This window comes from Lonchura striata, chromosome 28 (genome assembly GCF_050655825.1).
Source record: "Lonchura striata isolate lonStrDom1 chromosome 28, ASM5065582v1, whole genome shotgun sequence".
NCBI classification, from domain to species: Eukaryota; Metazoa; Chordata; class Aves; order Passeriformes; family Estrildidae; genus Lonchura; species Lonchura striata.
Genome location: NC_140730.1, coordinates 2,972,922 through 2,998,555, shown reverse-complemented (window position 1 = coordinate 2,998,555; position 25,634 = coordinate 2,972,922). Strand labels below are relative to the sequence as shown.

Here is a 25,634-nt window from a genome sequence, read left to right as displayed (position 1 = left end):
GGCAGCTGCAGCTATTGCAAACAGCAACCAGCAATCTGGCCAGTGACATTGGAGCTGAAAATGCCTCTTTTCCCTCTTCTCATCTCCCTGTTTATCCCCAAGAAGCTCCTGTTGCCTCCCATGTGTGCATCCCGAGCGGGTGAGGCACATGGGAGAGTGAACAGGGGGTTTGCAGTGTGTCAGTGGTACCAGTGGTGCTTGGTGCTTCCCCTGTGCAGAACTGAATGCCAGCCCTTTCCCTGGCTATGCCTTCCCCTCTGCCCGCCCGTCCTCACCTCTCAATCAGCTACCAAAGGAGTGGCTTTCCTAGGGCACAGGTATTAAAGCTGTGTGATTTTTGAGAAATCCAGTGCAGTATTGACACAGTATCTGTCTCTCTCTTTCTCTCTCTCTCTCTTTCTCTCTGTCTGTCCTTCTCTTTTTTCTTAAAATGCTGAGATTTCAGTGCTCGGACCCTCAGTGCTGGTATTCTCCCCTCCCCTTCTGAGTCTCCTCCCTCCCTGTAGGTACCAGGGTACCACTCCCAAATGCTGCGCTCTTGATAATTCTCTGGGAAGAGACCAGCTGTGGCTCTTCTGACTTGGATGCCAACAATAGCCAAAACCATCCCTCAGTCCCAAGGCTCTTTTTAAAGGCAAAAAAAAAAATCTAAATAAATGAAAAAAAAAAAATGCTTCTTCTATTAAAAAAAAAGAAAAAAAAAGGAATAGCATTTGAAATGAGGTATTCCCATCCCACCTCCCTCCTGCCTAGGACTAAAAGGTGATAATCACTCCTAATTACAGGATTTTCGTTCATGACTAGGAGTTTGAGTTTCAGGATTTAGGTGCAATTAAAAAGGGATTTATACACCATTATTTTTTATTTGTTTATTTTCTCTTTTATAAAGTATTTCTAACATGGCCAAACTGCACTGCTGCTGCTAAGAATCTCTTGTGATCTGAGAAGGCTTGAAGATTAAATTCTTCCTTAAGAGCCAATAAAAATAAAAGTAATGATAATGATATCAACAACAATAAACTAAAGCTAAATGGGATGTAATCATGAAAGGCTGGAATGACACTGGGTGAGGAAATGGAGATTTGATACCTGCCTAGAAGAGGCTGTTATGGTCTTTTGAGCAACCTGGTCTAGTGGAAGGTGTCCTGTGAGAACAGGATGGGCTTTAAGGTCCTTCCAACCCAAACCATGGGCATGGTCTTGAAATTATTGGTGAAGGGTTTGCCTGGTGTGTTATTACAGGTCAGATCATGCCATGCTCCAGAATAACAGAGTGCTATCAGGGGATACCCAAGGTCAGAGGCAGAAGCTTCTTTCTGGAGACCACAAAAGCAGGTCAGAAGCAGGTGAGGTGATCTCTGCCACCAGCCCAGGTGTGTGGCAGTTTAGGCTGAGGCACCTGTCCAGGGTTCACCTGTGGTTGGTGAGAAGATGGATGCAGTTCTAAGGGCAAGCTAGTACCTTGGTGGGAATCCTGGTTTTTATGGGAGCCATGCAGTTCACCTGGCTTTCAGAAGTCTCCTTGGATGCTTCTCTGTATCCCTAGGGACATAAGTGCCACCAAACCTGTGGCCCATAGTGATTGCAGGAAAGGATGGATTCAAAATCCTGCAAATGAAGAGCTGCCTGCCCATAGTGGTGTTGAGAGGTTGCCCCTGGATCCCTGGAAGTGTCCAGGGCCAGGTTGGACAAAGTTTGGAGCAGCATGGGACAGTGGAAGGTGTCCCTGCCCATGGCAGGGGTGACACTTTGAGGTCCTTTCCAGCCCAGAGCACTCTGTGGTGTTTTTGTCTGTGATCAGGGACCATGTTGGGGGCTCAACCATTACCCCAGCAAGGGCACATGTCCCCTCAGCCAGGAGTTTTGTCGCCTCAGCCTGGACCTGTGTCCCCTCAGCCAGGACCTCTGACCCTCAGCCAGGACCTGTGTCCCCTCAGCCAGGAGCTTTGTCCCCTCAGACAGGGCCTGTGTCCCTCAGCCAGGACCTGTGTCCCCTCAGCCAGGACCTGTGTCCCTCAGCCAGGACCTGTGTCTCCTCAGCCAGGACCTCTGTCCCCCAGCCAGGACCTGTGTCCCATCAGCCAGGACCTGTGTCCCCTCAGCCTGGACCTGTGTCCCTCAGCCAGGACCTGTGTCCCCTCAGCCAGGACCTGTGTCCCTCAGCCAGGACCTGTGTCTCCTCAGCCAGGACCTCTGTCCCCCAGCCAGGACCTGTGTCCCATCAGCCAGGACCTGTGTCCCCTCAGCCAGGACCTCTGTCCCCCAGCCAGGACCTGTGTCCCATCAGCCAGGACCTGTGTCCCATCAGCCAGGATCTGTGTCTACTCAGCCAGGACCTGTGTCCCATCAGCCAGGACCTGTGTCCCCTCAGCCAGGACCTCTGTCCCCCAGCCAGGACCTGTGTCCCATCAGCCAGGACCTGTGTCCCATCAGCCAGGATCTGTGTCTACTCAGCCAGGACCTGTGTCCCCTCAGCCAGGGCCTGTGTCCCCTCAGCCAGGACCTCTGTCCCCTCAGCCAGGACCTCTGTCCCTCAGACAGAACCTGTATCCCTCAGCCAGGACCTGTGTCCCCCAGCCAGGACCTCTGTCCCCCAGCCAGGATCTGTGTCCCCTCAGCCAGGACCTGTGTCCCCTCAGCCAGGACCTCTGTCCCCCAGCCAGGACCTGTGTCCCCTCAGCCAGGACCTCTGTCCCCCAGCCAGGATCTGTGTCCCATCAGCCAGGACCTGTGGCCAGAGCCGGTTTGCCCCCTGGGAATGCAGCACTTTGCAGCTCTCCTCTTCATCTGGGAAGCTGCAGGCGGCCACCTCGATTGCTGTGGTTCGATCCCAAAATGCAGCTGCTGGCTGGGATGGAGGCCTGTGTGTAAGGACCTCGTGTCCCTGCGCTCCTCCACGGCCAGAGGGAAGGAGAGGTGAGCAGTGAGGGCCGTGCTGCTGCTGGTACAGGACACGTTGTTGTGGTTGAATTCAGCAGAATTAAGAATTTTCCCCCTTTTTCACACAGCGGGGCCGTGTCAGGAGGTACAAAAGGCAGCAGTTGGGATGCTGCAGGGATAATCCTTCCTGCTCTCTGCTCCAGCTTCTTTTGGCTCTGCTCTTTTCCAGCCCAGGGAGCTGCAAATGGCTCAGCAGGCATTTAAAGCAGCCCGGTCCCTGCTCAGGGCCTGCCTTTGCTGCTTGTCACCATCAGCACAAGCTTTGTCACCCCCAGCCAGGTTCTGCAGCCCTGCTGAGAACATTGCCAGGAACTCCCAAGGCTCTCTGGAAAACCTCAGCTCATTGAGAGACCAAAGATGAAACCAGGCCAGGGCAAAACATGTAAGAGCTGAACTAGTGGAAATCAATTAAAATAAAACCCACAGAAAGGGCAGGGATAGTGTGCTGAGCACCTCAGGAAATAAAGCTTCAAAATAGATTAAAATGTGATTAATTTAAGCAATAATTTAGCCTGTAGCCTGGGTTAAGTTCGGCACATGAGTAATTTGACCATCAGACTAGAGCTGTTAGTTGGTTCCAGGTGGAACCATTGCTGAACTTTTCCCTTTCAATCCCATTTAGAGGTTGAAGGAAATAATTCCACGTGCACTAGAGATTTAACAAATAGCCACAAGGTCAAAACAGTCACTGGTATTTTAAATTGTAGGAATTTTAATACCTTTTTAGACTAGATTGATAATAAATTCTTTAATGGAGAAGGAGGGAGGCAGAACCACCACTGGGTTGTACAGCTGCCTCTGCAGTGCCCAGTTTCCAGGTGCTAAAATTGAGGGATGGAGAGTTCTGGGATGATTTTAAAGGGTTATTTTAGCACTTCTGTGGGTGGGGGAGCGCCCTGTCCGTGTTTGGGGTGTCCTCAGCTCTGAAATTCTAGTTCCAAACCAAACAAAGCAAACAAAAACTTCACTGTGTTTCTGCAGAAGGATTTCTCAAGGGTATCAGGAAATGGAAATGGATACAAAAAGCCACCCCCCAAAAAAAAACCAACCAAAAAAAATCCAAACTGTGTATATATCTATGTATATACATGACTATCTCTCTATAGAGGGCACTTTGCAGGAACACTGTGCTGTACTGATCTCGAAATCTCTGCCTGCCTGTGTCTCTTACACCTTTTGCATCGCTGTTCTCTTTGTTTTAGGGGAAAAAATTAGATTACACCTTGTCAAATTAAAATAACAAAAACTAAAACAGTCAAGTCTGTGTTTAAAATTACAGAGCTGCGTGAAAAACAATTGGATTCTGATTATTTTCTGTTAAATCCTGTAAAAAAACAACAGAAAAAAAAAGAATTGCAAAAGACCAGAGATGTTCAGCCAGCCTGTCGCTCAGCTAATGTGGTTTTTTAAGTGAAAAGTAACAATTATTGGGAAGGTAATGGATTTCCTCCAGACCAAATCCAAGCCTTGGTCTCATTCTTTATTTATCTACCTATTTACCTATTTATTTTATTTACTGTGAAGGAAATGAGGAAGGAGATGGGCAGGAGGAGGGAAGCTTCTCATCCTGTGGAGGGGCAGAGGTCGGAAATCCAAAGCCCAAAAGGTCTCACCCCAGGGGAATGAGCCTGGAATTGGAACGGGAGAGGGAGAGGCAGAGGCGGCTGCACGGACACGCAGGGGCAGGGCCAGACCACATTTGGGAGGGGAGGACAGGTGTAATCTAAGCTTCACTAATAATGTAGAGGCTGCACATTATTTTGGCACCCTTTCCCCTACCCCTCCTCATTTTGGAGCAAGACGGAATGACTCCTGTCTCCCCAAAATGGCCAATAATGTCCGCCTTCTCACCTCATTTGGAGCAGCAGCTTGCTGAGTGTCAAAATGTTTAATACCATTTGGTTTTGTTTGGTGCTTTCAACCAGTCACTTCACTTTCTTTTGTTTCCTTTTCTTTTTCCGATTAATTTCTTCTTTAAGGTATAAGATGCATTTCTCTTTGAGTTGGTTTAATGTGAATCGGGGTTTGAAGTGACAGGTTCTTGTCCAGGACATTCTACTTTTACCCACCTTGCTCCTCCTCCAACATTTTTTCTCTCTGAGGGAATCTGGAAGGGGATTTAAAAGAGCAGCTGGTGGTGTTCCTCAGCACAAACTGGTTGGTCCTCAGGTTTGTCTCATTAGCAGCATCATGGGAACACATTTTAAGGATGGATTCTGGTGTTGCAAAAGTCAACCCACTGGATCTCCCAGTGTCTCTTCCAATCAGGTCTGTAAATCTTGCAAAAACACCTCTCACCTTGTGGACCCCGAGTGGTGATGGGGAACCTGAGCCGTGCTAATTGGGACCAAAAAAGCCAAAAATGCCACTCACAGAACACAAACTGGGTCAACCTCTGCCTCCGTGAGCAGCAACAAAACCAATTGGCATCCCAAGGGTGTGAAAAGTTATGGATCTGTTCTGTTTCTTAAAAAAGCACAATTTGGGGTGCAGATTTGCAGTGTGAAATGCTTATCTAACAATTAAACAGACTCATAACTAACTGCACTTCAGAAATTTCCCTGTGCCTCTGAAATGGCTTCTCTGCATTGAAATAATTTAATTGCACCCCAAACACCCAGCTCTAGTCCTGGAATTTGGTTCTATCCATAACAAGCTGTATCCTTGTTTGAAAAAAAGGCTCCTGAGAGTTTTTTGGCCATGGACAATGTCTGTTTGTGTGTGCCTGCTTGTGTGTGTCTGTCGGGAGCTGTTGCACATGGAGCATGCACGTCCGTGTACGCATGCGGGGTCTGGCAAAGCTGTCCTGGAAACCAAACACCCCTGGAACTCAGGGAAGGTCCTTCTTGCACCAGAAACTGGGAAAAGTATTATTAGACAAGTGTCAGTAAAGCAGAGCCCTGACTGCCCCATCCCAATGTTTCCTTTCTAGAGGGGGCAGTTCTGTTCTTCCCGATCCTTTGAAAATGTTGGATGGCAAAATGGAAGGGATCTCTCCACCCAATTTTTTTCTTGTGAAATTCCTCTCCTTCAGCTGCTGTGGAGCTGGACCCAGAAGTGAAATTGGTCTTGATTCCATTTCCAGCTTCCTTTCCACCACGACTCTCCTCCTCCTGGGCCTTGACCTAAAGGCTGACCCAGAGATTCTCAGCTTGACAAATTCCCTCTCTCCAGCCAAATGCAAATGTTCCAGCAATTAAAATCAGCAGCTGCCTGATGGCTCTGGGTAGCCAGAGATGAACCCTGTGCCTGTTGTGGTTGTCACAGCCCTAAGCCATCACAGGGCTGTATCCAGGGGACTCTCTGAGGTCCCCAACATTTAATTGGAGTTCTTTTCCCACCCTAGATCAGTGTGTGGATGTTGGTATATCTGTGCACACAGGAGAGTCTAGCTTTTTTTTTTAAACCAGGATGCACGAAGGAAGTGCTGCTGCCCGTTTTGGGCTCCTATCAGCCCTATTCCAAATTCTCCCACCTTGTGGAACGGGTGATGCTGAGGGCTGGCATCCAGAGGTGCTGGGTGCTTCCCTTGGAGGGTGACAAAAACCACTAAAGCAGCCCAAAGTAAGGATCCCTGAGACCCCAGGGCTGCCTGCACCTTGGGAGCTGTCAGGAGGAGGGCAGGGCTGCTCTGCAGCTTTTTGGGAACGTGCTCTGTGCAGCCCCTGAGCTTGTGTTTTGTGAGTGGATTTCTCCTCCCCTGCCCCAAACCACAGCCAGGAACAGTCGGTTCCCTTCAGACTCCGATTCTCAGCACTCCGCCCTACATCAGATGATGCTTTTCAGTTATTAAATTCTGGTTTGTTCTTTTTCTTTTCTTTGTTTTCTTTTTTTATTTTTTCCCTTTCTTTTTCAGTTGGGTTTCATTTCTTTGCGATTAGCTTCGGTTTGGATTAATTGTCTTGTTCTGTTCCCATGACAACTCAGTGTTTGCATCCCACCTGCCGTTGTTTGTTGCTGTTGATGCTGTTTGCTGGCCGGATCTTGTCCGGATGTGTCTCCCCATTCCTCCTCACCTTTCCCACCTTGCCTCCCCTCTCCGGAAGGTTACATACCAGCCCCCCCTCAGAAGAGTCATCCCCACCCCAGATCTGTCTGCATGTTGACCCCACTTGTTTCTTTCCAAGTTTTCTCCATCTTGTCTCAGACTGTTACAGGTGTGGTTTCCACCTGGCTCCATTTTCTGAAGTGTGGTACTTCTGGAAGCAGGATGGAGTAGGAAACAGGGATGCAGCCTCGTGGCTAGGGCTGAATGTTCTCCCTAGGGGCAGGAGGGAGCAAGGAGCACATTCCTGATCCTTTGAGCCAGTGCCTGAGGTGGAACAAACACCGTGGTACCCTCCTTACACCTTTCTGCAGGTAGCAAATCATCTTCTAGTGTCAGTGGCCAGGTGAGCTTGCAGCCCCTCCCTCCACATCCCCATCCTTCTCCCAGCTGAGGGCATGTCCCCCGTTCTCTCTGCAAATCCATGCATGCAGGAATTCCCCTTTGCCACCTCCAAGCTCCTAATGCCACCAATCTGGAAGTCTTCTCTTCCTTGCCTCCCAGTGCTGGCTCCTAGCTACTGGTTCTCACAGAAAAGGGTTTGACAGCCCGATGGGGAGAGCAAACCTTGCTGTGACAATGTCCCTTGTCACCTTGCAGGGGCTGCAGTTGGCCTTTGTTTGCCAAAGCCCCACTAAACAGCAAACAGCCTCTGCCTCTCCTGGCAGTGCCCTTCCCCTTGGAAAGAGGAAAACAAAGCTGGAAGATAAATACTAGCAAGCCCCAAGACAGTTCCAGGAGACATCTGTAGGCACTGGGAGGGACAATGGCAGGCTCAGCCCTGCTGTCCTTTGCTTTGCTTTGGCATGAGGCAAAGCCACCAAGCTTTGGAGAGGCTGTGCAGAAGTTACCTGGGAACAGGCAGCAGGAACAGGGAGTTCTCAGCCCTCTGGACCCTCCTGCCCCTCGCCCACCCTGCCTGTGGCAGTTCCTGCATGGCTGTCCCTGGAGCTGGAAGAATCTTGCACCCCTGCTAGCCTCCAGCTGCTGCAGTTCCTGCATTTCCCCCAGGTCCTGTATCCTTTTGTCTTTCTTGTCGGAGGAGACCCTGCCCTCAGCCCCCTCCCTGGGCCCTCTCTGATCCACACACATTCTCCTCTGTCCTTTCCCCACTAAAGAAGGGCACCCAGCATCTCTCCAGCCAGCCCAGGTAGCTCAGAAAATGGAGCCAAGGAAACCACAGCCTCCCCTGTGCGTCCATGTTCTTCCTGTGTAAGGTCTGGAAGCTGCATCCACCTCTCTGCTAAGGAGATGCACAGAACATGTCACTGTTTTCTCAACGTTAAAAGTTTCATTACCTTGTTTTTCTTATTAATTCTATTCTATTTATTATTCCGCCAGGGCTGAGATGTGACAATGTGAGCCACCACATTGAGTCACATCAGCTAGAAAAAGTATGCAGCATTAAAGTGGGTTTCCCCCTCCCCTCCCTCTCTCTCTCTCTTCTTTCTCCGCTCCCCTCTTGTTCTCCTTCTCCTGGTCTTCCTTCCTTTCTCTGTCGCTCACTTTCTATCCAGTATCCATGTGGGCATTTGCTGCCGCCCAGAAATTATATTTCTCTGCATTTTCCTCTCTCTTTCTCTCTTTCTCTCTCTCTCTTTTTTACCTATTTTGCATGATGTTTGTGACTCTGAGAGCTGCATCTATCGATGGAACCGTGTCAGATCTTAAAGAGGCTTCGTTAGGGTTTCTATACCCGAAAACCACAAAAATTTCATTAGAGTTTCTCATCTTTTCCACACTCTCTCTCGCTCCAGGGGGGCTGTGTTCCCCTGGACGCTTCTCACACGCAGACACCGACCAAATTCTGTCCCACTCCGGGGACTCCCTCTCCTCCCTCGTTTATCCTTTTGCTTTTCACTTCTCAAGTGGAGCGTCTGGCATTTGGGGATGTGATACTTCTCTCTTTGTTGAATTCTCTGGGTCCAACAAGGCAAAACATTGAGAAGTTTCCATCTCCATCCCAAACCTTCTCCTGGGCCCCCACCCCATGTCTGCAGCAGCCCCGGGTGGGAGAGGGCCCCTCTCTGGAGGGGGCACCTGGACCACGCCGAGCGGTGGTGGATGGAGAAGGAGACCTTCTCTCTTCCTCAGGAGAAGGACACCCGGGCCTCAGACCCCACTGGGAGAGGGAGGAGCAGGTTCCCGGGGTGTGGAGCGGGGAGCTGGGGGCCCCAGCGGCCACGGAGGAGAAGTTTGGGCTCTCGCCATGCCAGCTCTTGCCAGTAAAGATGAGAAATTGCTAATAAATTTTTGTGTATTTATCTGTGCTGTGATGGGTCTAATCTTGATCAATGGAACCCTGTTGCTATGAAATATCGCTTTTATGTCTATATTCTATATATTGTTTGTGAAGTACGAATTTATTTGGAGTTCATTTTTTTGGTTTTTGGTTTTTGATTTTTTCATTTCTTTGTTTTTTTGTTTCGTTTTTAATGAAGGAAGAAAATAAACTATGACAAACCCCATCTATATTTAAATTATCTTTTACTCTTTTTTCTTTTTCTCCTTTCTTTTCCTTTCCTTTCCTTTTTTATTTTTTTGGCTTTTTCTTTTTTTTTTTCTTTTTTTTCCTCTTCGTTTTTTTGTTCGTTCGTTTGTTTTGCTTTGCTTTTCCGTTTTGTTTTTTTGTTACCTCTGTGCGTCTCGTCCACAGTTCGCCGTGTGGCCCCTCGCTTCTCCATCCTCCCTGTCAGCCATGAAATCATGCCCGGGGGCAACGTCAACATCACCTGCGTGGCCGTGGGGTCTCCCATGCCCTACGTGAAGTGGATGCAGGGAGCAGAGGACCTGACGCCCGAGGATGACATGCCCGTGGGCAGGAACGTCCTGGAGCTCACGGACGTCAAGGACTCTGCCAACTACACCTGCGTGGCCATGTCCAGCCTGGGAGTCATAGAAGCCGTTGCCCAGATCACGGTGAAATGTAAGGGAGTGGGAGCAGGGTCCTGAGTGCACGTGTGGGAGTGGGCACGTGCCAGGCAGGCGTGCGGGCACGGCCAGAGCTGAGTGTCCGAGCATGAGTGCAGGGGATGCCTGGGCACGTGTCCTGCTCGTGCATGGGAGTGATGGTGGCACGTGTAGCAGAGTGGGAATGTGCCGTGGTTTGTGCCTGTGTCATCGTGTGTCTGCATGGGGAGAGCCTGTGCCTGCCTGACCTGCCACAGGGGACACGGTCCTGCATGTCCAGGTGTCCTGCACAGATGGGATGTGTGTCCATGGATAGGGACACAGTTCTGCATGTCCAGGTGTTCCTGCACAAATGGGATGTGTGTCCATGGATAGGGATAGCCCTGCATGTCCAGGTGTCCTGCACAAATGGGATGGCCATGGATAGAGACACAGTTCTGCATGTCCAGGTGTCCTGCACAAATGGGATGTCCATGGATAGAGACACAGTTCTGCATGTCCAGGTGTTCCTGCACAAATGAGATGTGTGTCCACGCATAGGGGCAGTCCTGCATGTCCAGGTGTCCTGCACAAATGGGATGTGTGTCGATGGATAAGGACACAGTTCTGCATGTCCTGGTGCTCCTGCACAAATGGGATGTGTGTCGATGGATAAGGACACAGTTCTGCATGTCCTGGTGCTCCTGCACAAATGGGATGTGTGTCCATGGATAAGGACACAGCTCTGCATGTCCTGGTGCTCCTGCATGAATGGGATGTGTGTGCATGGATAGGGACAGTCCTGTGTGTCCTGGTTCTCCTGCATGAGTGGGATGTGTGTCCATGGATAAGGACACAGTCCTGCATGTCCTGGTGTCCTGCATGTATAGGATGTGTGTGCATGGCCAGGGACACAGTGGCTGTATCGTGAGCACCTGGCTGCAGGAGTGTCAGTCCCTGTCCTTACCTGTGTGTACACATGGAGCTCTGTGAGCACGAGCAGCAGGACAGACCTGTGCACCATGAGTGCCCCTTGCTGGGATCTCTGCATGTCCTTGGGGATCCCACACACAAGGAAACCCACAGTGGAGAGAAAGTTGGTGGCTGGAGACCTTCCCTCACTTTAGGACACCTGAGCTGGTTGTTATGAAGAAAACTGTGGCTCAAATCCCTGCATGCTGTGTCTGTCCTGACGTATGAGGCTGGCTGGGCACTGTGCAAGGAGCCTTGGATGGCTTGGAGCCTGCATGCCATCCTGTTCCAAGGGCTGAGATTCAGCCAAGGCCCTGAGGATCTCTGGCATGTGCACCCTTGCAGTAGAGCTTAGTTCCAGCATCTTAGTGGCCGTTGTTGTCTCAGCAAGATGGGAAATAAGCCCAGCTTCCAGCTAGTGATTCCCAAGAGGAGCACGGGTGCCATCTTCAATCTATTCTGTCCTCAGCAGGGGAGTAATAAACACAAGCAGGAACCCCTGAGGTTGGGTGAGTGTAGAGCTCTGTGTGAGCTGCTGTCTGCTCCAAGTACTGGTGTTGCCCATGAGGGATCTGGGAAAGGTGGGGTGGAAAAAGATCCATGGGTGGGGGAGAGGAGAAACACTTGGGAGAAAGGGAGGGGTGAGGAAAAACAATCCTGGTGTATCAGTGATCTGTCTGAGGAAGGTCTGGCCAGAGAAATGAGTAGGGGCTAGAGAATCTTGGTGTGACACCCATTCTGAGCTTCTGCACAAGCAGTGGGGCTCCTGTGCCAGCAGAAAGATGCCTGGGGCTGGACTCAGGTCCTCTTTATTTTCCTAAGTATTTCCTTCCTTCCCTTTTTTCCCTGTCTTACCCTCTCAATCTAAAAAGCTGCTGTGTAGGGCAGATTGTTTCTGCTTCCAACTCTCCCGTCTCCTCACATGGCAAATGTCACCCTGCTGGTAGCTTCTGTCTCTTGTAATTTAGTTTGGATCATGTTCCCTGCACTGTTCTGTGTGTGAGCACCTGCATCTGTCCCAGGCAGAAGGTGAAAGGAGAAGTTTGAGCTTCACTGTGATCAGGTCTAGAGAAGTTAGGCTTCAAGGCCAGGTTGGACAGGGCTTGGAGCCACCTGGGCCAGTGGAAGTGTCCCACTGGGGTTCCACTGGATGGGCTTTAAGGCCCCTTTCAACCCAAAACATTCTGGGATTCCACGATAAGAAGAAGTTGAAAAGGGTCTAAAGTGAGAAGCTTGAGAACAGGTGAAGTGAGAACATGCATCAGGTGCAGTTAAAGTGTTGAGCAGCGTGCAGTCCCCAGCAGGCTCATGGGGAACTCCCTGGCTGAGGGAGAGGGTAGATGAGGATTAACACAGCTTGTGGCTTGAGGGGAAGCCCTCCCAGCATTTCTGGAGTTTTGTTCTGGGGAGCAGAGCCTGCCCTGTGCCATTCCTTGCTGGTGGAGGCTCAGCAGAGCTGTGAGCACGTGCTGGGAAGGAGCTGAGGAGCTGCTCTCCTTCCCTGCCCCAGGAGGGTGGATGTGCAGCTGAAGCCTGTGCTAATGATTCCAGATGTTTAGCTGAACACTTTGCCTTTGGTGGAGCAGTTTAAGGAGGATAATAGAGTGGATAACTAGGTTCCTCATATTCCAGCAGCACTTTCCTGAGCTGCCACGATTGGTGCTGTGCCTCTGCCTCCTGCAGCCCTAACCAGACCAATTAGGTGCCATATCAGCATCTGTGGGTTTTTTTAAATGCCTGTTCTTCCTGATTCTCAGCACTTCCCAAGGCTCCTGGGACGCCAGTGGTGACAGAGACAACAGCAACGAGTATCACCATCACCTGGGACTCTGGAAATCCAGACCCCGTGTCCTACTATGTCATTGAGTACAAGTCTAAGAGCCAGGATGGACCTTACCAGATCAAGGAGGACATCACCACCACGCGCTACAGCATCGGGGGGCTCAGCCCCAACTCCGAGTACGAGATCTGGGTCTCTGCAGTCAACAGCATCGGGCAGGGGCCTCCCAGTGAGTCGGTGGTCACCCGCACTGGGGAACAAGCTCCTGCCAGTGCCCCCCGCAACGTGCAGGGCCGGATGCTGAGCAGCACCACCATGATCATCCAGTGGGAGGAACCGGTGGAGCCCAACGGGCAGATCCGAGGCTACCGGGTCTATTACACCATGGAGCCCGACCAGCCCGTCAGCAACTGGCAGAAGCACAACGTGGATGACAGCCTGCTGACCACCGTGGGCAGCCTCCTGGAGGATGAGACCTACACCGTGCGAGTGCTGGCCTTCACCTCCGTGGGGGACGGGCCCCTGTCCGACCCCATCCAGGTTAAGACACAGCAAGGAGGTGAGCACCTGTGTCGCTGACCTGGGCTGTGGGAAGGAGAGCTGCCGGTTAGATTTGGAGGTTTAGATGCAATGTTGGGAAGGAATTATTTACTTGGAGAGTGGGCAGGCCCTGGCACAGGGTACCCAGAGCAGCTGTGGCTGCACCTGGATCCCTGGAAGTGTCCAGGGCCAGGCTTGGAGCAACCTGGGATAGGGGAAGATGTCCCTGCCCATGGAACTGGATGAGCTTTATGGTCTCTTCCAACCCAAACCATTCCATGATTCTAAATGTCTTTAACAGATGTAAAACTGCCCATGTAGTGGTGGACGCTTAAAACTCTCCCTGGAGTACCCAGGAACTACTTTGTCAGAGATGAGTGGGGAATGAGCCTTATGTGTTGAGCTGCAAACACAAGTGTTTTATCACAGGCTGTCACCCAGCACATCTTTGGCCTGGGGTATGGGAGGAAACCCTGTGTCCTCAATGGGCTGCTCATGGGCTTCCTACTCCCAGAATCTTGTAATACTGGGATTGATGGGAAGGGTTGTATTCTGCACTGCTGAGAAAGAGGCATGTGATCTACTGGGATTCTTCCATCTCCAGCAACTCTGGATACGCTGAAGTCCTGCAGTGGGATGTAACTCCACAGCTTTAGAGGCAGGACCTGCCCACGCTGCAGTGTGGCATTTTGCTGCTGACGTGCTCTTCCCACACAGGCTTTGAAGAAAACAGAGCAAGAGCCTCCTAATTAGCCAAGTTAATGTGGTTTCTCCTGTTTCTCATCTTGCCTCCTCTGCCCCGTCGGCTCCCTCTCCGTGCCAGTTCCCGGGCAGCCGATGAACTTCCGAGCAGAAGCCAAGACCGAGACGAGCATTGTGCTGTCGTGGAGCCCCCCACGCCAGGAGATCATAGTGAAGTACGAGCTCCTCTACAAGGAAGGAGACCACAGCAAGGAGGTGAGTCCAAACTGAGCAGGGCTGGGGCTGAGGAGGTCCCCAGCCCCGCCGCTCCCTGCGGTGTCGGAGCGAGGGGAGCAGGGCAGGTGTCTCTGGGCAGGCCTCATCTCTGCTGCCTGTTGTTTGGGTTTATTTTCTTCTTCCCCCTTCGCCCATCCCAGGTGCTGAAGAACTTCGAGCCCACGACCTCGTTCACGGTGGAAGGCCTGAAGCCCAACACTGAGTATGTCTTCCGGCTGGCCGCCCGCTCGGCCCTGGGGCTGGGGGCCTTCACCCCGGAGGTCCGAGAGCGCACCTTGCAGTCTAGTAGGTGTCTCTCCTTTCCCACCCTTCTCTGAGGGGCCCACGGTCAGGGAGCCAGAGATGGTGGGCACAGGGGTACGGAGCTGGGGGTTGGCGTTCCGCTCCTTTGACACCTTTGGGACCTGCTCCCCTCTGCCTTCACCAGCGATTTGAGACCGAGCCAGGAGCAGAGCTGGGGTTTGGGGTGCTGGGGGGCCGGGCAGCACCGTCCTCGCGGGGTGGCGAGCCGTGAGGGCTCGGTGGTGGCCACGCCGGCCGTGGTGCTGAGCATGCTCAGGGGATGGCAGCCACAGCCCGCACGAGCTGTCAGGAAGGGGCACCAGCAGGGCAGCGGGGAGACGGTGGGGAAGCGGGAGGGAGAGGAGAAGGGAAGGCGATTGTTCACCAGCCCAACCTTCCCCAGCCTTTGGGGAAGCAGTCCCCATGCTCTTTGCCATGAGCACCTCCACAGCCAAGGGGAGGAAGGCCTGGAGCTCTGGGAATGGTCCCGTTTGGGCTCCAGCAGAGCGGGAGAGAGGAGCCCTGTGGAGGCCAGGAGGGGGATATTGATGACACCAGGATGGAGTGTATGCAACTCAAAACGTGCTGGTTTTAGTTTAATGGATTGTCTCCCTTCGCTGTTGCCCTGGGGACAATAACCCTGGATGGCAATATCTCAACCTGGGCTTTTCACAGATCTTTGCTTTTAAATGAGGTGTTTTTTTCACTGCATGAGTGGCTGTGGCAGCTGTTCTTTGTGTTTTCTGTCTCCTCTCATCTCTACTAAATCACTCTGCTGCAGTTTGGAGTAGCCGGGAGCAGAACTAACTCAGAAGTGGCTCTGGTCACCAGTGTGAGGGGGGAGAGCCCTGCTCCCATCCCTCAGAGTCTCTAACAAGGGGGAGCAGCAGGCTCTCGGCTGGGCTTTTTAATTATCACATCCTGCTGTCTCTCCCTTTCCCTGTCTCTTTCTCTTTCTGTCCCCTGAGGAGTGGGAAGAAAGGGGAGTCTGTTTCTGCATAGACACAATTCCTTACTGGGGCTTTCTCAGGCCTCCACTCCATTCAAAGATTTTTTTGTTTTTTTCTTTCCTTCAAATGTTTTTCCCCTTTTTTCTTTCTTTTCTTTTTCTCCATACTCTCTCTACGTTCCATAGGAAAATCCTTTCCTGACTCTGCTGCACATCTGCTGGTTCTGATCCCAGTGTGGTACTGTCAGAGGGAGCATCTCTGTGGGGTGGGGGAAATGAACTGAAAGAACCTGAAGAAACAAGTGTTAAACTCTCACTCTGCTTCTGTTTTCCAAGGGGTTTCTCTCCTTGAGACCTGTGGGGATGGGAGGCAAAGATGGTCCGGGAATTGTGCTTTTCTGGTTACAATAAAACAAGCTGGAAGAGGGGTGTGGGAGCTGGTGGCAGTAGGCCTTAGTGAAAATTTGTCCCTTAAGGGTGAAGAAAAGGGGATCTGGGAAAAGGGAAGGCTTTGGGGCTTTTTCTAACTTGGCATCTGCCCAGAACACGGACGGGTTTCTCTCTCTGTAGCTCAGCTTTCATAGGGAAAGTCTCATTAATTTAATGCTCTTAAGAACATCAGCTGGGAGCTGTCAGTGTCCTGTAACACGGTGAAACATTTTTTCCTGGCTGGCTGTTGGAGGAACGAGTCAATTCTCCCTGGTCCGGGTGACATCCTTCGGCTCACAGACCTTCTGGCTCGGGACAGGCTTTTGTGTCTTCCCTCCTCAGCTCCTTTTCCGTTCAGCTCCTCCTTGGCCTGCTCCATGCCTCTTCTTTCTTCTCTCTTCTGCTCTCTGCTTGCCTGCCTGCATGCCCTGCACCCGATGAGCCAGCTCCCTGCTGTCCCTGTCCCTCGCTGGGCGATGTCACACCACGATGGCATCTTGTCTCTGGAATGACAAAGCCTCTCCCTGCTCCTCCTGCTGCTCCTGCTGTCCCCTCCCAGCACCCACCCGCATGTGGCAGCCCCTCCCTGCACCTTCCTGCCAGGGTGGCTCCTCCTGAGCATCATAACCAAAGTAAAATCCATTAAACTAAAGGTAAAGTATCTTTTTCTTCTTGAAGTAGCTGGGTTTTAACTCTTCAAGTACCAGAGACATAGCTCGTAAAACTGACAGACTCTCATGGCTGGGAGAAGCTGGTTTGCCCTTTCTGGTTTAGCCATGACCTTCCCAGGCTCCCTGGCAGCTCTCCCAGTCAGAAATTCCAGAGGGCAAAGCGTGGTCAGCAGGCAGGGGTGGCAGGGTGGGTGCTGTGAGGCTGCATGTGCAGGTGTAGAGGAACAATGGGGCTTTCTCACCCTCTGTTCCTGCCCAAGGAAGGATTTCCCTCCACGTAGCTCCGCTCTCCCTCCTGCCCCCCTCCTCACAGTACACAAAGTGAATGAAATACCCAAAGTCTATGGTACCTAAAGGGTTAAAAAACATGATATTGTGCAAGGTCAGTAAGGGTCATTCTTGTGGCTTGGACAGTCAACTTTAAAGCATGTAAATGGTGCAGCTCAGGTGAGTACTGGCTGGTCTCAAGCAGATTCACAAATACAGTCCACCCTGTGGCTGCAGGCTCACCGCTGGTGGCTCTGCAGACACTCCCGGATGTTCTGGAGCCCTGGGAGGGTGGGGAGGGGTCCCAAAACACTGGTGGAACCAGCAGCAGGCCATGGCAGAGCTCTCCTGGCTGGGGGCTCCTGCCTGTGCCTGGCTCCCCACCCAGGGAAGGGCTGGTTGCAGAGCTGAGCTCGCAGCCCCGGTGGGGTTGGTGGCACTGGGCTCCTGGCGCTGTCCCCAGCGTCCCCAGGGTCACACAGGTTGGGCTGGATTGTGAAGGAAACAGTGCCATGAGCTCCCAGAGGCGTGTCCAGCGTGGCCAGCCAGCACCCCTGGCTGTTCTCCTCCGTTGCTGCAGTCCAGGGGTGACGGGGATGGGGGCCAGGCAGGACCTGGGCCTTCTCCCCCATCACCCACCCCCCCACCCTGCCTTTTTGGCCAGAGAAAGTGCAAAACCATCCCAAAAGGAGGCCTCACCCCAGGGCCTCTCAGTAGGTCCCTGTGCTGGAGCGTAGAGGGTGAGTGAGCGAGCGTGGCAGCGCAGACAGTGACCCCAGTGCCAGCTGGAGCTGAGCTCTGCTTCCTGGGGCTTTCAGAATGAGGTGCAGGATGAAGGGTAGGTCAGGTCAGACCCTCTCTGCAGTGGGTTTCTCAGCTGTGGTGGCTTTGGCTGGAACTAAGCAGGAAAGGTGGATTTTAATATGCCCTGCCTCTGATGAGGACAAAAAAAAAAAAAAGGAATGGCACCATGGCAGCAATGGGAGAGGGCTGAGTCTGTCCCTTCATACCTTGAAACCATCCTTGAGCTGGTTCTGGGACATGGGATGAGCAGTGCACCTCTGTCCTGGAGAGGTGGTGCAGCAATCACAGCAGATGGAGAGAGCCAGAGGGAAGGAGATCTGTCGCTGGGAATGTGCTGTCCTGCTCTTTGTGCTGACAGTTTAGCAAAACAGAACAGATTGGGGTCCAAAATTGCCATTTCTGGAATAGTTGGGGTTCTGCTGAGGGGGAGGACTCGGGGGGGACTCATCATGAGCAGAGTGGCATTTTAAAAGCCAGTCATGTGCAGAAACCCACCAGGAGCTTGGTCTGGCCTCGTAGCTCAGTTCCTCTTGTTCTCTTGTAAGAAAGTCTTATAAGTTAGCAGTTGAAGCGTGGAAGGTAGGTAAACAGACTGGGAATGTTCTGGAAAGAGTCACTTTTTATATCAGTATTATTTTATTATTATGATTTCCTTTCTGGTGTTTGTTTTTTCTTTTTGTTTCAAATTATTGGCTTGATTTGTGTTTTATTTTCCAGTTTATTCTTTTTGGTTTGGTTCATTTGACATCTTCTGTGTTGTTTTGCGTGGCCAGCCATGGCCAGGGCTTGTCAGCCTCCTCACTGGGAGTGCTGGGGAGAAGGGGGTCATTCTGCCAGGTTAAAGACAGCAATAGTGCATAAAAATAGAAGGAAAACACCCAAAATGTCCTACTGGGCAGGGTGCTCAGACAGCAGTGGAGGGATTATCTCTGCCCTTTTTGAAAAGCCACTTCCCTCTGTCTCCTGGAGGCTCCTGGAAACTGTGTGGCTCTCGCTCCAGTGCCAGCTGGGCTAAGTGTGACTGGATTTAGCAGAGTCCTTAAGGCAAACTGGGCCTAAACATCTGACTCAAGAATGGGAGTAAGAGGTTTGAAAACAATCATTCCTCACTGAAAGAGCTTTCTGCTGATTAAAAAGCATCAGAGGAATGAGAAGCAGTGACTAGCACTGATCTGTTGCTTCTTGCAGGTGATACCTGGGGGGCTTGTGAGTTCACCCCAGTTTCCTGCTCTGTCTGCAGAGAGTTAAAAGCTCTTTATTGCAGTTAGGTGATACTGGATTTATTGTTTTGCCTTGAGAATGTATCACATTCTGCTTCCCTGGGCTGATCAGCTGTCCTCAGTGACTGGCAGAAACGTGCTCTAGTCCCTGGAAGTGTTCAGGACCAGGAAGGAGCCCCTGGATAGTGGAAGCTGTTCCTGCCCAGGGCAGGGGATGAAACCAGAGGAGCTTTAAGGGAGAGCTGTAGGTTCCACCTTCCCCACCTCCTGGTCACCCCTGAACAGGTATCTGCTGCCACCCTGAGAAGGTGCCTGGCTAGGGCCACACTTCCCAAGGTTTTCTCCCAGGACGTGCAGAAACACCCTGGCATAGTCCAGGCAGAGAGTGCAGTGGGAATTAGGCTTGCTGCTGCTTTGGAAAATCCCCTGGATACCCAAATACCTCACCAAACCCACTGCCTCCCTCCTTCTGCAAGTGCTTTTCTCAAAAGCCTCCTCTTTAAACACCATGGCTTGGCAGTGTCCTGGGCATTCCCACTGTGGGATTTGGCCTCCTCCAGTCTGGGGACAACTAATCACTTCCATCTGGAGGTACAGACTCTTAAATTTAAGCCTCCTGGCAAAAGATTTGCTTTTCTTACTTAATTTTCACAGATCCCTTCAAAGAAATTCAAGATCCCAGAGACTGAGGTTGGAAAGTGCTTTCCCAGCCAGAGCAGGATTTGCCAGGCTGCTGTAAAACAGGGAGCCAAAGGAAAGGGCTTTTATAGGGTGCAGCTGGGTGTTTAGCTGGTGCCAGCTTAGTGGAAGCAGCAGGACCCCTCTTGGCTGGCCCGCTTGCTGGTTTAGTCCTTTGCTTTATACCATTTCAGTTTTGATGCCCCATTTAATTTCTGTTGGCTTTTTTTTTTTTTTTTTTAAAAAACCCTCTTCATTTTGGAGAAAAAAAAAAAAAAAAGACCACAACAAAAAGCTCTCTTCTCTTTTAATTTTATCTTCCTAAACCAAACTTTTGTACGTTTTATTTTAGATTTTTTTGTTATCATTTTCCTTTTTTTTTTTCTTTTATCTTTCCCATCTTTTGTTTTTTTTTTCCCCCCTCCCCTTTCCCCTCTCCCTTCTTTCCCTTTCCCGCTCCTGAATTTTCCCCCCTCGTAGAACCGTCTGCCCCCCCTCAAGATGTAAAATGTGTCAGCACCCGCTCCACCGCCATTCTGGTAAGTTGGCGGCCGCCTCCGGCCGAGAGCCAGAACGGCGTCCTGGCCGGCTACAGCGTCCACTATCGAGCGCTGGACTCGGAGGACACGGAGCTAAAGGAGGTGAATGATATCCCCCCAACCACCAGTCAGATCCTGCTGGAGTCCCTGGAGAAGTGGACCGAGTACCGCGTCACCGTGGTGGCTCACACGGAGGTGGGGCCAGGCCCGGAGAGCTCGCCGGTCATCGTGCGCACGGATGAAGATGGTGAGTGAGCTTTTCTTTTTTTTGGGTTCTCCCGGCCCTGGAGGGGGGTTGTTGCTATTCCAGGCCCTTCCTGTGGTTCCTGAGTGGTGCCAGGCCAGAGCTGGAGTGGGATTGTCCTAGTTTGAAAAGCAAAGCCAGTGAGAGGCTCTAAGTCAGGAATACAATTTATCAGGAAAAAAGGGAGCAAAGAACCAAATACATACAATAGCACAAAAGAAGAACCACTGACAGAGTTAGAGATACAACCTGACACTCGCTGGCTGGGGCAGTGGTAGCAGATATGGCTCTGTCCAAGCAGTGGTCCTGTAGACTGATGTAGTTTCCCTCTGGAAGTCCAGTGCAGAGAAGGTCTCAGCTGTTCCTCTTGGAAGAGAGGATCTCCTTGCTGTCTGCACAACCCCACTGATATCCTTGATGGCATCGTTTGGCTCCTCCCTCTGTGCAGAGCATCTCACAACAGAATGCTGTGATCTTACCAGCCATGTGGCTAAAAGAACAGGTCCTCCTGGAGGGACTTACCTCTCAGTCACGACATAAGGAAGGAAAGGGATTGCAGCTCCAGGTGGTAATGGAATACACCCCAATATTATAACCTAGGACAGGGATCCAAGGTGTGGCATCCTCTGGTGCCATCACCCCAAGCCCTCTGAACACTGGGGTTCTGTAGGGTTCTCCTGCCCTGGATGTGTGAGGACTTTCTTAATATCTGAGTTTTGACTTCCCCTAAAAAGATGCTCACTGATCTAGAAGCAGCCAAGGCACTAAAAGCCTTTGTTCTGAGGCTGCCAGAACTTGAATCGTTGTATATCCAGAGCTGGAAGGATCAGCCAAGTCCAGCTCCTGGTCCTGCATGGGACAGCCCCAAGAATCACACCCTGTGCCTGGGAGCACATGTTTTAAAATATTAAAGAGCTCTTCCCACACATTCCTTGTTACTACCTCCTCCTTAAGTCAGAGCTTTTGTCAGTCATAAAAACAAGGAGTCTGTTAAAGTTTCAAAAACCTTGAGTGACAACAGTTCAGTGGCCCCACTCAGAGACTTGAATTTTCCTGATATTTCTACAGTAAAATAAAACCAGGGAAAAGTATGAGTGGATGCATGAAGGGAGAGAAGCACCCTCAATGTGAGGACCTCAAATAATATATGTAAAGTAAATAGCATATAAACAAAAATTTTCAGGTGTTCTTCACCTATTCCAAATAAAAAGAATTTTTAAAAAGCGCCAAGTTTGTCCCCAGTGTTGGTCCTGTTTCTCTGAGCCTCTGCCCACATCTAAATGCAACATAGAGTACCCATCTCAGAAATTGTGATTTCCTGGTAGATGAGGTTGCCATCCTCATCTACCAGTGTGATTAGTAGTAGTAGTAATAGTAGTAGTAATAGTAGTAGCAGTAGTAGTAGTATTTCCAAAGATTCAGCCCAAATTCCATCTGAGACATCCCTTTTTTCCATCCTGAGATTCCACAGTGGCTGTAGCCACCAACCCTCTGTCCTGCCAGAGAGATGAGGGAACTCCAAGGACAAACCCTCTCCTGATCCTCTCTACCCTGACCTCCTGCAGGCAGGACCAGGGCGTTTCTGGCTCTCTGGAAATCCGTTTTGCCTTCAGAAGGAGATCTGGAGCTATAATGGTTCCTTCCATCTGAGCAAACTGGGCACACAGGAGCCTGTGGAGCCTGGCTGGCTGATGAGATGGGCCTGTTCCCATCCTGTGGATGTGACAGCCCAGTGAGAGAGCAAGAAAAATAGATAAGTTTTCCCAGAATTGGCCTGGGAGACTTTAGGGAGCTGGAGACAAACAATGATAGCTTATTATTAAAAGCAACCTGCAGGTGTTGTTTTCCTAATATCTGTTTTCTTGCTATTCTCATAAGATTGTTTATAAAAGGGTGTCTTGTTAATTAGCCAATCAGGTGAAATGTATTGATTAAATGACCAATCTACCTGGATCAAAACAGTGTATAAAAGGAGCTGTCCAAAGTAAAGAGGTGTGCTTTATGCCACTCAGCCTTCTGATGACTCTGTGTCATTTCTTACTAAACAGTCCAGGCCACGCAGATCAGATCCCACAGAACTTCACAATCCCACAGAACTGAGACACCAGTGACAGGCGAGGATCTATTCAGGCGTTCAGCTGAATATAGCTCAGATCCAGTATGTGCACATCCCAGAGGAGCAGGGACGGGCTCCGACCACGACCCCAAGTGACTGGAGCCCCTTGCTTGCCTCCCCGCAGTGCCCAGCGCTCCGCCGCGGAAGGTGGAGGTGGAGGTGCTCAACTCCTCGGCCATCCAGGTGTTCTGGCGCTCGCCGGTGCCGAGCCGCCAGCACGGCCAGATCCGCGGCTACCAGGTGCACTATGTGCGCATGGAGAACGGCGAGGCCAGGGGGCTGCCCCACATCAAGGACATCATGCTGGCAGACGCCCAGGTAAGGGCTGGCTATGGCCACAGAGAGCAGGAATCCTGCCATCCGAGGATTTTTCCTGAGAGAGGCTGTGAGAGAAGGGAATCAAAACAATTCTTGTCTCTGCTCCTTGTTGCGCCCATGTGGAATGTGGTGTGGGGATTGTTTACCCAAGGTGATTGCCTGATTGGATTTTGGTGGTGGTGTTTGGATTCAATGACCAATTGGATCCACAGCTGTGTCAGGACTCTGAGAGAGAGTCAGGGGTTTTCTAGTTAGTTAGTGAGAGCTCTTGCTACTGTAATATAGTGTAAGTATAGTAGAATATACTATAAGATGATATAATAATAAAGCAATTGCTCAGCCTTCTACAATCATGGAGTCAATGCTAATTATTACCCAGCTGGGGGCTGCAGCAACAGGCTCACCTGCCCGAGCCCCTGAGGCTGTGAGTGACACAGCTGCCCTGGGCAGTGTAACTCTGCAGAAGGTCCATATGGGCACCTGTGACAAGGTGTGCTTGTCACTCTGCAGTTTGTTTGTGCTCCCAGATAATGTTGCTGTGGAAGAGTATGAACTGCTGTCCCAGCACTGAGATAAACACCCATCCATCCATTCATCCTTGCTGTGTCTGGGAAGTCTTTTAATTCAGGCCAAGGCCACAGTGGAATCTACTAATTTCTCCCACTCTACTTCTTCCCTCATGCTTGCCTGGTAACTTCTGACCTTGTGTGGCTGCTTGCTCAGGGACTCCTTCCTCATGCTGTGTCTCTGTCTTTCCCTTCTTTCCCCTCTTGTATTCTCATGTGCCAAACCTCTCTTGTTCTCTGCCCAGTGGGAAACAGATGACACTGCTGAATACGTAAGTAAAAACATAAAAATCCTCCCATGCTGGTTCTGCCTCTTCCCTTCTCCCACTTCCTGTTGTGGTGTGTTATTTTCCTTTTCCTTTTTTTTTTTTTTTTTTGGCAGTGCAAGTGTGCCTGTTTTAGAGCCTGTTTATGGTGTTCCTATGCATTGTCCCCTCCCTGTCACTGCTCTGTGCCCCTCTGTGATCGTGTCATTTGTCAGCATGCAGCAATCCCACAGGGTCTTCCCTTTGGCTCTGAAGGAAAGATGGGTCTGCTGCTCCTCCATGGGGAAGCAGATGGCATATTGAATTTGGGACTGCTTTGAACATATGAGAATCCTAAAATAGTTTGAATTGGAAGGGACCTTAAAGGCCATCTTGTTCCAGTCCCAGCTGGGGGCAGGGACACCTTCCACCAGAGCAGGGAGCTCAGATGGGCTGCTTTGTAAGACCTCTGTGTCTGGAAAAGATAGCCTGGGAAGCACTGGGAGTACAAAATCCATGAGTCCTGAGCTATCACGGCATGAACAAATGCTTTGTACTCTCAAAGGGCCAAGATCCTTAGAAACTCATTGATGTAAAGCACTGAATCATTATTGGTGCTTTTACTTTTGAAGTACCTTAAAATCAGCTTGGCTGTTTGGCATTTGCTATTTCTGCTAAAATGATAAATGTTTTCCAAAATTCTACAGCTGCCAAGAAGTAGGAGAAAGCATTTTCTTCTTGGAGTGACAGGGTTCTGAGATAACACACAACTAAACTGGTGGTGTTTGTGTCTCCTGGGGATTGCCAAGTGCCCTGCACAAGTGAGTGGCCTCTCTTTGAGGGATGGAGAATGAGTCGCAGGGAGGCAAAGCCCCTTTCCTAAAATCTTAATAAAACTGAGTGGCAGATGAGAGAGCAGAACAGTTTTCTTGATTTCCAGAAGCCAGACCTGTCCCTGCAGCTGACAGCCTCCAAGTCACTGATCAAAATCCCACTGTTCCAAAGTTCTGCTGTTCCACTCCCAGCTCACCATCAGGGGAAATAGTTATTTTCAGGACTAACAAATTCTCTCCAAGTGCTGCCCTGAGATTTAGTATTGAATGCACAGAGGGGTGAGGAGAGGGGAAAGCCATAAAACATGCACAACATTCCCATCTCCCTCCTTCCTGGGGCCTTGGGGAAAACCCTGCTGCATGTGCTGTCATCCTGTTTGATTTAGCACGGGTGTTCCTTTTCCAACACAACCCTTTGAAAGGCTGGATCCCTCTTGGGGAAGGGCTGTTCTTGAGGCCAGTGTTCCAACAAAAGCTCCTGGGAGCCAGGTGTGGGGAGGCTGATAGAGGATGGGGAAGGAGGGGGTGGGATTTAGCAGGGAGCTTTAGCGTGAGCAGAATGTGTCGTCTTGCACTTTGCATTCCAGCAATCCCTTTAATATTATGAAAGCATTAAAAATATCTCTTGAGGAGAGAAGAGAGGGCTAATGGTGAAAAAAAAATGTAATCTCCCTGAAACCTCTGAGCCTCCTCTGAGGCCGCACAGTGGAGAGGAAAGCTTTGAAGGGAGCGACAGTATTTGGATGCTGAAGTGGTTTGTGTGAAGGCAGGGAATGTGTGAGAGGCAGATCTGGAGGAGGATGCCTTGCACAGGGCACTGCAGAGCCAGGCTGTGTTTGCAGAGCTGTGAGTGCCTCGCCAGGGGAACGGGGCTCTCCCCCTCTGCCACTTCCACAGAAGCCCCAGAGTGTCTCATGCCCTTGGATTCGGTGTTCCTGCATGCTGGAAAAGGGCTGGGACTCCTGCAAGGAGGAGAGAGCTGCTTTTGGGTGTGGGCCTGAATATTGACATGATTTTCCTTTGGCATCTGGCAAACAGGAAATGATCATTGCTGGGCTCCAGCCGGAGACTGCCTATTCCATCACCGTGGCCGCCTACACCATGAAGGGAGATGGTGCTCGAAGCAAACCCAAAGTGGTCACCACCAAGGGTGCAGGTGAGAGCCTTTTCCTCAGCCTCAACCCATTCCCTAAAGCCAAGGAGCTTCTCCAGACTCACCACTTTTCATCCCACTCCCTTCTCAAAGGACAGACTTGCAGCAAGAGCCAGGCTGCCCCAAAGGCAAAATCAGATTTAGTAAGGCAGAAACCCCTTCATTCTTTGCATGCA

At 50.9% G+C, this 25,634-nt stretch overlaps 2 protein-coding genes across 5 annotated transcripts in view; both read left to right on the top strand.

Annotated features, from left to right (window-relative positions):
• PTPRS (protein tyrosine phosphatase receptor type S) overlaps positions 1-25,634 on the top strand; it is a 133,603-nt gene that overhangs the window by 77,202 nt on the left and 30,767 nt on the right. Inside the window, exons 7-14 of the mRNA XM_085562391.1 lie at positions 9,642-9,911; positions 12,604-13,185; positions 13,990-14,123; positions 14,285-14,429; positions 19,925-20,230; positions 22,468-22,661; positions 23,473-23,499; positions 25,344-25,461. Of these exons, the coding sequence (XP_085418517.1) occupies positions 9,642-9,911; positions 12,604-13,185; positions 13,990-14,123; positions 14,285-14,429; positions 19,925-20,230; positions 22,468-22,661; positions 23,473-23,499; positions 25,344-25,461 (1,776 nt within the window). The remainder of the gene's footprint in view (positions 1-9,641; positions 9,912-12,603; positions 13,186-13,989; positions 14,124-14,284; positions 14,430-19,924; positions 20,231-22,467; positions 22,662-23,472; positions 23,500-25,343; positions 25,462-25,634) is intronic.
• On the top strand, positions 1,657-4,167 carry LOC146765053 (uncharacterized). Of its 4 annotated transcripts, XM_085562390.1 has the most exons (3): positions 1,657-1,903; positions 1,986-2,646; positions 2,729-4,167. In XM_085562390.1, exons 1-3 carry the CDS (start codon positions 1,807-1,809, stop codon positions 2,925-2,927), a joined length of 957 nt encoding a protein of 318 aa, XP_085418516.1. In that variant the 5' UTR covers positions 1,657-1,806; the 3' UTR covers positions 2,928-4,167. The 4 variants fall into 4 exon arrangements, with proteins under 4 accessions (XP_085418516.1, XP_085418514.1, XP_085418513.1 ...); XM_085562388.1 differs by having other exon boundaries at positions 1,986-4,167; XM_085562387.1 differs by having other exon boundaries at positions 1,657-2,646.